General features: G+C 44.2%; 1 protein-coding gene across 1 annotated transcript; it reads left to right on the top strand.

The window, feature by feature from the left end:
- Window positions 1-4,862: 4,862 nt before the first annotated feature.
- On the top strand, window positions 4,863-6,073 carry LOC146019506 (hemoglobin subunit alpha-5-like). Its single transcript, XM_083152028.1, has 3 exons — window positions 4,863-4,998; window positions 5,110-5,314; window positions 5,945-6,073. Exons 1-3 carry the CDS (start codon window positions 4,904-4,906, stop codon window positions 6,071-6,073), a joined length of 429 nt encoding a protein of 142 aa, XP_083008154.1. The 5' UTR covers window positions 4,863-4,903.
- The last annotated feature ends 4,753 nt before the right edge of the window (window positions 6,074-10,826 follow it).

Below are 10,826 nucleotides of genomic sequence, written 5' to 3'. Positions count from 1 at the left end.
GGACAACAAAACCACTGTTTATCTACCTCAAAAGAATAAGAGGCACTTGATCTTGCATTCTCTGTCAGCAGGCAATAAATGCCTGGAAGTGGGCAGTACAGCGGTCCATTCTCCTGTTTGCTACATGCATACAAGAAGAGTTAAACAAGATAGCCATTTCCTTATACATAACCAGTCATACTGTGGATTGAGCGACTCTCCAGTTCCTTCGGAGGTGTAGATTTAGATCCCACTGCTGCCGTAACACACCAGAGATCTTTCTCAGAATTGCAAAGACCTTGGGTCACCCACAAGTGGATACGTTTGCAACACCATCAAACGTACAAGTTCTGACATTCATATCCAAATATCAAGGGACTTTCCACATGGATGCTATGTCCTTTTTCGCGGGCTGACATTCCACTTTCATATGCCTTTTTCCCTCTGGCTCTGCGGTTGTGGGTCATCCACAAAATCAAAACAGACGTGTCCAAAATACCCAAATATTTCTGGCATACTCTGTCTGGCCCTCCAGAGTTTTGTTCCCTTTATCAACCTTTTTCACAAGGTTCCAGGCTTCCTCTAGGTTCATCTACAGACTGCTTCCAGGGCAGCACAGACCTACTGAAACATCTTCCACATTGTATGTGGATTGCAACATTACTAGGTTGCAGACCATTCCCAACCTCTCTGCCTTTTCCACGCCTTGCCTGTTTTAGGCCTAGAATAAGATCCAGATATCAATCCATAATTGAATTTCTAGCCTTACAGTCCTCTAACCTTCCTTCTTCAGGCCCTCTTTTCCGAGCCTAGCATAACTCTGGACTTCCTTGCCACCACATTCGAAACAGGTTTGGCTTATGCCAAGATATGCTCATATGGCTTGACTCTAGCTCCTTATCCCAGGCCTCAGAGAATAAGAATACTTAAAGGATTCTTTCTAGCTAGCCCACCATGCTATGGCATTCTACCTGGTGGGACATTAATCCCTTTTTGTACTTCTTGGCCACTATACCACCATCTGCAGATATCTTTGGCCTTTCAAAGAAGTTAGCTTCACTGTTAGCCCCTGCCTTTGCAGCCAGAGGGGCTGAGTTTTCGTCAAACCACATATCTGAACCTGGATGACCCCTACGCCAATGGGTTTCCTTATTATTCTACGGGGACACACAAAAACAAGTTCCATGCACACACCTCTGGTGGAATGTGATCTGGTCAGAGACCAGTCAGATCCAGATCTTTGTATAGTTGATTGCCAATCCACTTACTTACCCCTCACAGTACCTGTAAGGAGAGACATCAAACAAACTTCTCTCTCACATGCCAGAATATTTTCCATCCTGCCAGACCTTTTTATGACCAGGGAGTGTATAGTTTCCACCATACAGAGTTCTGGAATAGACACTCCACTTCAGAGGCCATCCCCTTCACTGTGACGCAGTTAATTCAATGGCTGCTAGAGGCATACCATTTCAGCATGTATTGCAAGCTGCACATTGTTCATCCGCTTGGACTTTCTTTAGACATTGCTGGAGGCCTTCTGGTTCTCAAAGAATTGCGTTCCTTAGAGCAACCACCAGGTGTGTGGTAGTCTACCCACCAGCTGTTGCTAGGTGGCAAGCCTCCCGACGAACAAACACTAGTTTGCAGGAATCTATGATCTGCAAACTCTCTTTGTTCTAGGGAATAGGATTGCCACCTAGCAACAGCTCCCACCCTTCCCACCCAGTACCTTGCTAGGTCTGCTGCTTGTTCTCTCTAAGGTTCGGTTATATACCTAACTTATCCTTTTTTTCAAGGCACTCCAAAGGCCTAGAAGAAGCAACAAGTGCAGTCACCTAAAGATCAGAAATTAATTATTTCCTCTTCTCTGCTATACTCACAAGTTTGCCTCAGTTTATAACATGCCTGGCTACAATACAGCATGGCAGTTATTTCAGTTGTTGGTTCCTAGTCCAACCCAGTTTCATTCTTACTCCTTCCAGTAGAGTTTCTCAGATCTGATCTATGTTCGTTATGAATGTTCTAGTTAACATTTATTTTTGCATACAATGGTCTTTGCATACAATGGTATTTCTCTCTTGTTCCACTTTAGGATTGCCATCTGTAAGCTTCTGTAAAATCTGACCTCAGGGGGCGGAGCTTAGCCTTATATACAGCAGGTGCATGTGACTAGAGTGCACCTGCATGACCTGCAGTATATGTGCACTGCCTGTGCACATGTCATGCATCAGCAGCTAAGCTCCCTACTCCCCTGGCTGTGGTAAGGTAAGTGAAAATTTTATTTCACTATACCATTCCAGCGTATGTCGGGAGGCTTACACCATAACCCACCAGCTGTTGCTAGGTGGCAATCCTATTCCCTAGAACAAAGAGAGTTTGCAGATCATAGATTCCTGCAAACTAGTGTTTGCAGGCCGTGCAATAATAGACAAACTGCGCATGTGCAGGGCTCGTAGTGTGCAAAGCCTTTCTGCAATGAATTCCAGCAAATTTAACTCTCTCTGCACATTACATCTGCCTCACCTGCAGTGCAACATGGTTTTGTCCATGTGAGAAAATATGTGCTTTGGGATCAAGTCTGAATTAGGCCTTAAGTTCAGTACCAATGACAATACACATTGTAGCATGTTTCCCTGATCACAGCACAGTGTTTTAGGAGCAGTGGAGGCTCATGTGCAGCCTCTTCTGGCTGGCCCCATCTTCTCTGCCAGGAGCAGCGCAGCGTGTAGTAGGGTCTGTGAACTAGAGCGCTCAGACCCTATTGCGCATTGGTGGATCTCTGGGAATATGGTGCAACGCCTATTTTCCACCTATCTTTGCATTGTTGCCAGAAGCAGAATTCACTGCACCAGGAGGAGGCAGAGAGATTATCGGCAAGTATTATTATTATTATAATTTTATTTATAAGGCACCACAGGTGTTTCACAGTGCCGCACAGGGAGACAAACTTAACATTACAGTAAATGAATAACGAAATAGAAACAAGAGGAAAAAGAATGCCACAATTCAATACACATTACTTAAATGTAAGTAGTGAGGACTTGATCAATGTGCTGCTTGGGGCTGGTGGCCAGAGATGGAGATGAGCATGTGGACTAAGATGGTCGCTGAGTGTTTGAGTATGAAAGAGCTGTGAGTGATATGTGAAGAAAAGAGGGCATTGACAACAGGAGGGAAAAACTGGGTACACACCAGAACGATCCTGATTGTTAGTAGATCGTTAGCAGATTGTGTGATGGTCGCACGATCTGTTGGAGCAAACGATCTGCTAAAAATCTGTTAACGATCTGCATCCAATCTGATCCCAATCCGATCTGTCTGTATCCAGTTGAATGGATCTTTTACAGATACTACCAGCAGCAGGTAGGATCTGTAAAACGACCAAACAACAGCGGGAACGCGCATCGTATCGGAATCGGATCTAAACATGCAAAAACATGCCCAATCTACATCCAATCAGTCGGAATCGGATCCAGATTGATGGAATTGAGCCCTAATTGTTCTGGTGTGTACCCTGTCTTACAATCTTGTAGTATAAATTTACCATTAAAGAAATGGCCAGCTGAGCGATGCTGGCTGGCATTACAATGGCTGATATCACCAATGTATTATGGACGCCCAGAGAGAGATAACTGGCCACTGGAGAACTTCTTAGAATGGCAGATTGGTTGCAATGGGCAACATCCCATCTTCAATAGAACTCTCATCCTAGTGAATTTACCCCTATATGAGGCAAAGTTTTGAAAGCTTTGATTTTTATAAACTCGGTAAGATTTTACTTGTATTCTTCATGTTTTTAGTTAAAAGACATTGGGCCTTATTCTGACCCAGTTATAGTTTAGTGATGATTCTCTAAACTACAGCTGCTGTCGCTACATAGGTTGACAGCTAATTAGGGGACTACTAGTGGTCAACAGGCAATAGGTCGACAAATGAAAAAGGTCAACATGCTTTAATTCAACATGGACAAAAGGTCGGTATGTAAATGGTCGAAATGGCAAAATGTCAACACATGTTTTTGTGTCAATGTTGACCTATGTTTAAGAAATAAAAATGATGAAAAACTCATGTTGATCTTCTGTGTCAACCTTTTTCATGTGTGTGTCAACCAATAGGTGTCTACCTATTGAGTGTCTTCTAGACAATGACTCTACCTTATGACCACATACCCGAAGTTGTGGGTGGGGTTTATGAAATGATATGAAACTATTTGATCTTCTAATTGACAAAATAATATACAATAATATATTTGATCCTACAGTATATTACAATTCTAGTTTATCCTTGTTTCTTTGTGTTCATTACACCAACAACAAATAGGATTCATAGATAGCTGTGCTTATTGTTAAGTTTTATCATTTGGGGCATCACGGATGGTGTTATTGTTATCGTTACTGCCTCACAGTGCTGAGGTCATGGGTTTGATTCCCACCATGGCCCTCACAGTGCGGAGTTTGTACATTCTCCCCATGTTTGTGTGGGTTTACTCCGGGTACTCTGGTTTCCTCCCACAATTCAAAAATATACTGGTAGGTTAATTGGCTCCCAACAAAAAAAATAACACTAGAATGTGTGTGTATACACATGGTTGGGAATATAGATTGTAAGCTCCACTGGGGCAGGGACTGAATCAAATGTATTGGATTCCTCACTTACAATCTCAATTGATAACGTGTTACATGCTGTGTTACATCCTGACATGCTGTCTCATGTAGCTGATCTTCAGTATAATTGTACATAGGACAGCACATTTCTAGGAGAGATAATCACAGCACTTGTGTTCGGGTGTAACTCAGAACTGACCAATAGCAGTGGCACAGGGCCAGGATTGCTGATGCTTCCTCTATAAAACGTGAGTGACCCCAGACACTGGTCACACTTCAGGTCTTCAGCTCCGGCTCGGTAACCACACACCAGAAAGATGACGTTCTCTGATGCTGAGAAGGCCGCCCTTGTGTCCGTTTGGGGCAAAGCCTCTGGAAATGTGAATGCTCTCGGTGCTGAAGCCTTGGAAAGGTAACATGGAACCTGCATTGTTGAACCTGAATTGTTACTCTTTATTGCAAGAAATAATGTATTACAAAGGTATCTTTAATTCTTTACTAAACTCTTGACTTTTGATTTTAGGATGTTTCTGAGCTTCCCCCAGACCAAGACTTACTTCAGCCACTTTGATGTGAGCCACGGATCTGCCGATCTCCAGTCCCATGGTGGTAAGGTCCTCGCTGCCCTTGGAGATGCTGCTAAGCATCTGGACAACTTAGATGGAGCCCTGTCCAAGCTGAGTGATCTGCATGCATACAACCTGAGAGTGGACCCAGGAAACTTCAAGGTGAGATGAGATTAAAAAGTGTTTTCAGTTTCTCAGTATTCTCACTAAAATACTTTTAAACATATTTTATGTGTGGTCAGTAGTGGTGTGTTACACAAGGTATGCAATGTTTTAGTAGGTAAGACACATGATTAAGAAATGTTGCGACTTCACAATAAATAAGCACACTATTTTATGCAACCATGTTTAATATAGTGTCATATATATATATATGTGTGTATGTATGTATATATATATATATATATATATATATATATATATATGAAACTTCTGTTAAAGAGGAATTGAAACATTAAGTTCAAAGCCAATTCATTTTTGCCGTGAGTGCCGCTAACCAGAGATATACGTGTGTGTGTGTGTGTGTGTGTATATTTGTGTGTGTGTATATATATATATATATATATATATCATAGCATAGCAATCCGAAGGTACTCAGGAGATTTGTAGATAGGTATAAAAAAAGGTAAGTTAGTCAGTGGGAGCATAGTGCCGGGGACATGGATGGATATATATATATTTATTTATATTTGCATAGAAAATGTAAATAAATACTTAAAGCATTAAGTACAGAAAGTGCCATTGAAGGTTGAAACCTCAGGTGATAATGACTGATATAAATGTGTCTTGCAGCTGCTCTCTCACTCCATCCTGGTTGTTCTGGCTGCTCACTTTCCCGCTGACTTTACTGCAACCGCCCATGCTGCCTGGGACAAGTTCATCGCTGCTGTGTCTGCTGTTCTTACCTCCAAATACAGATAATCCCAATGCCTGTAGCTTCTGTCTCTTGAACAATGTGATGTAGTGTAATAAAAGATATTTTAAAAGTATACTTTTTGTTTTTCATATACATATTTGTTATACATATTTTTTTTATTGTACCGCAGTGGTTACTAATCTTTATTCAATCACTGCGCCCTAGATTATCAAAAAATATTTCATGGCACCCCTAGAACAACAGTTTATGGATAAATTGGAGAAAAATATTACATTACGTAAATTGTGCCTGCATGCCACCCGTAGGTTCAGTTATGTGCTGGTGTGCAGTTGTGCTTCTAATTGTCTACATGCTTTATAATTGGCAGCCACTGGCATTGGTTTTACTATTACATAATTAATTTAATTTGGTCCTGGACCACCAACCTGAGACAACCATTCCAGAGCCTCATGACACCCTAGGCACACAGTTTGGGAACCACTGTAACATATACTTTTTTACTGTGGCATATGATTTTCAGGACTGTAACAGGACAAATAAGCACAATTTGAAGATACAGTATCATGTATTACTGAGATTTGCTGCTCATAAATATTTAAGTGAAAAGCAAAAGTGATGACATAAGCTAAACCAGCAAGTAATGATGTGGTGGGGCTCCACTGACAATTAGTGTTTTGCAGAACTTAACAACAGCCAAGCTAAACACAGCAGATCTCTACCTGCAGGTGTGTCCTAGTGCAGTGGTTCTCACACTTGGAGGGGTGATTCTGGTTGGTTTGCAAATGCAAACTCCTTCTTTAATGGACAAAATCATGTACACTGCAGGTAGGGCTGATGTAACATGTGCATAGAGAGTTACATTTAGGTTAGTTATGTTGTTTTGTTTCTGTGCAGAGTAAATACTGACTGCTTTATTTTTACACTGCAATCTAGATTTCAGTTTGAACATACCTCACCCAAATCTATATCTCTCTGCACATGTTACATATGATCTGCCCCACCTGCAATGTATTTGGTTTTACCCATTGGAGAGAGATTTTGCAAGCCAACCTGAATTAGGCCCTTGGTCCTCAGGTCCTCTAATGCTGGCCACACATCAGACCAACTTTCCTCCAACCATCCAACTAGTTGGTTGGATGGAATAAAAACCTGGTACTGGATAGGAACAAATGTAATTTGTAATTAAGTCATTTGTTTCCCAAATCGGAAAATGGACAACTGTCACTCAGACAATGTACTGTAGTTGGACCTATTTGATTTAAACAATTTCACTGAATGTTTTTGCCCATTCTCCTGAGTTTGTGAGCAAATTGCTTATTGGCATTTGCCCCCATACAGTACCAGATTTTCAGTCCAACCAACTAACTAGTTGGCTGGTTGGAAGAAAGTTGGTCTGATGTGTGGCCAGCATATAGTATACATTTTCCAGATAACCTAAAAGGGACAAGTGTATTACTAACTGTCACATTTTACGAATCCATAGGTGTCCAGTAAAACATAAACCATACTTGCCTACCCTCCCGAAATGGCCAGGAGGGTCCCGCAAATCGGGTCCCCCTCCCGGCCTCCCCGGGAAGGTGGGCAAGTCTCCCGCATTTTACCCACAGCCCCTGCTCCCCCCTTTCCCGCAGTATAAAACTATGAATTTCGTGCGATTCTCTGGGAGGGGTGGGGCTAAAATGATGAGATTCCCGTCATTTCGCATAATTTTAGGCCCTCCTCCCTATCCACGGACCCGCAAATTGATGCGGCTGTCTGTCATGGGGCGGGGCTTGGTGACATCAGCATTACCCCACCCCCAAAAGGAAGACTCTTTCCGCCCCCCTTTCATTCGGAGTTTGAAAAAGTCAGCAGGTATGACATAAACTGTTTGGAGTTTCACAATCACTGTTGTAGTGAATGCTAGCTGTTTATTGCTGGGAATGGGATACAGTAATACTGCTTTCACATTGCAGAAATGGGTAATGACACGGTATTCTTAAATGGGACTTTAAAACGGGTCTGAGCCTTGAGACCTTTCACACTGCAGGTGAAAACCGTTTTAAAAATCATTTAATACCATTCAAACATTCAACCCGTTTAACCCCCAAGGGACACGTTTCAAGCCATTGAAATAGAGCTGTTCAAACTGCCAAAAAAACGGCTTTAAAACGTGTAGGAACCGTGTTGAAATACTGGTTAACTTTAACATCTAATGCTGCTTTCCCACTGCCTACACGGGTAATGACCCGTTTTTTTTAAACAGGTCTTTAAACGGGTAAGAGCCATAGACTCTTTCCCACTGCAGCTTTTAAACGGTAAATTACCGTTTAAAAGCTGTTTTTGTCACATTCACACTTACCCGTTTAAAAACCCGTTTAAGCAGTGTAAAGATAGGGGGGGGGGAGAATTAAAAAAAAAAAAACGGCGTGGGGTCCCCCCCACTGCCGTAACCAGCACCAGGCTGAAAGAGCCGGGGCTGGTAAAAAAAAATAAGGAAACCCGACAAATAGGGGATTCCTGATTTTTTACAACCAGCCCCAGGCTCCAGGTCTGGGGCTGGTTCCCAAAATACGGGGGACAAAATGACTAGGGGTCCCCCGTATTTTAAGAACCAGCCCCAGGCACAACCAGCCAGCAGGGTAATGCCACAGCCGGGGGACACTTATGATATAAGTTCCCGCGGCCAAAGCATTAACCCTACCGACCAGTCAGCCTGGCCAGGGGCCCTGGGGGAGTGGGGACCCCCCCCAATAAAGGGGTCCCCCCCCTCCAGGACTTACCTGACCAGGCTGAAGCCTGGTGCTGTCCTCGATGCCCCTGGGCGGTGGGCATCGAGCTGATGGTATGGTGTAAAAAATAGAATAAAAACCATTGTCTTTTACTGGTGAACTATGAGTCCCAGCAAGCCTCCCCCGCAAGCTGGGACTTGGAGAACCACAAGTCCCAGCCTGCGGGGCATTAAAGGGCCCGCTGGGTCTTGTAGTTCCACAGTAAAAGAAAGAGTTAAATAAACACACTGACACACGTGAAAAATAAAAGTTTAATACATACATAACACATACATACTGATACTTACCTATCTTGAGCCCGTAGGTAGCCCTGGTCCTGATGTCCTGGTCCGTGTCGGCGTCTGTATCCATGTCGGCATCCCTGTCGGCGACGGCGTCGGCGGTCCGGAGTCCGAAGAAATCCATTTGAGAAGCTGTGGAAGGAAACCATACTCACCTGTCCCAGCGCGACGTAGTCCAGGTAAGGTCTTTGCAAAAAAAACAAACCGACACCCGAACCAAGCGAACAGGCAGAGAGCCGCACGGTGTTTGTTTACATCGTGCGGCTCCGCCCCCGAATGCCGCTATTGGCCGCTAGGCCGCAAGGCGGCCAATAGCGGCATTCGGGGGCGGAGCCGCACGATGTAAACACACCGTGCGGCTCTCTGCCTGTTCGCTTGGTTCGGGTGTCGGTTTTTTTTTTTTGCAAAGACCTTACCTGGACTACGTCGCGCTGGGACAGGTAAGAATGGTTTCCTTCCACAGCTTCCCAAATGGATTTCTTCGGACTCCGGACCGCCGACGCCGTCGCCGACAGGGATGCCGACATGGATACAGACGCCGACACGGACCAGGACATCAGGACCAGGGCTACCTACGGGCTCAAGATAGGTAAGTATCAGTATGTATGTGTTATGTATGTATTAAACTTTTATTTTTCACGTGTGTCAGTGTGTTTATTTAACTCTTTCTTTTACTGTGGAACTACAAGACCCAGCGGGCCCTTTAATGCTCCGCAGGCTGGGACTTGTGGTTCTCCAAGTCCCAGCTTGCGGGGGAGGCTTGCTGGGACTCATAGTTCACCAGTAAAAGACAATGGTTTTTATTCTATTTTTTACACCATACCATCAGCTCGATGCCCACCGCCCAGAGGCATCGAGGACAGCACCAGGCTTCAGCCTGGTCAGGTAAGTCCTGGAGGGGGGGGGACCCCTTTATTGGGGGGGTCCCCACTCCCCCAGGGCCCCTGGCCAGGCTGACTGGTCGGTAGGGTTAATGCTTTGGCCGCGGGAACTTATATCATAAGTGTCCCCCGGCTGTGGCATTACCCTGCTGGCTGGTTGTGCCTGGGGCTGGTTCTTAAAATACGGGGGACCCCTAGTCATTTTGTCCCCCGTATTTTGGGAACCAGCCCCGGACCTGGAGCCTGGGGCTGGTTGTAAAAAATCAGGGAACCCCTATTTGTCGGGTTTCCTGATTTTTTTAATACCAGCCACGGCTCCTTCAGCCTGGTGCTGGTTACAGCAGTGGGGGGGGGACCCCATGCCATTTTTTTTTTTAACGGGTAAAGGGCTACCCCTTTCCCACTGCCGGAAAAACGGCTTTTACACGGTAAAAACACTGCTTTTTACCCGGTTAACAAATACCGGTATTTGTTAACCGTGTAAAGCAACCTGGAGCTTTCCCACTGCAGCTCTAGCCGTTTAAAAAGGCTAAAAAAACGGCATTTTACCGTGTAAAGCCTGCAGTGGGAAAGGGGTATAAGCCTCTAAGGACATCCATACCTGTAGGGTGCCAGTGAGTCTGCCACAGAAAAAAGAAAGGATACTGTGAGGGCCATGGTTATTATCAGCCACCGCTAACTCCACTGTGGGTGCTAGCTAACAAAAACTGCAACACTAGTGTAATATACCTTTAAAAACAAACACTTTTTTAGTGATAAAGGCTTTACAGCAGGTAGTCTCGAGTGATGCCGTCTATATTTTGTGCCAGTGAGTGCCAGAGCTACAAAATATATATTCACAGTATCCTGGCACTCTATATAAAT

Source organism: Crinia signifera, chromosome 7, assembly GCF_055691185.1.
Source record: "Crinia signifera chromosome 7, ASM5569118v1, whole genome shotgun sequence".
Classification (NCBI taxonomy): domain Eukaryota; kingdom Metazoa; phylum Chordata; class Amphibia; order Anura; family Myobatrachidae; genus Crinia; species Crinia signifera.
Note: the sequence above shows the minus strand (reverse complement) of the source record. Positions and strands in the feature narration are given on the sequence as shown.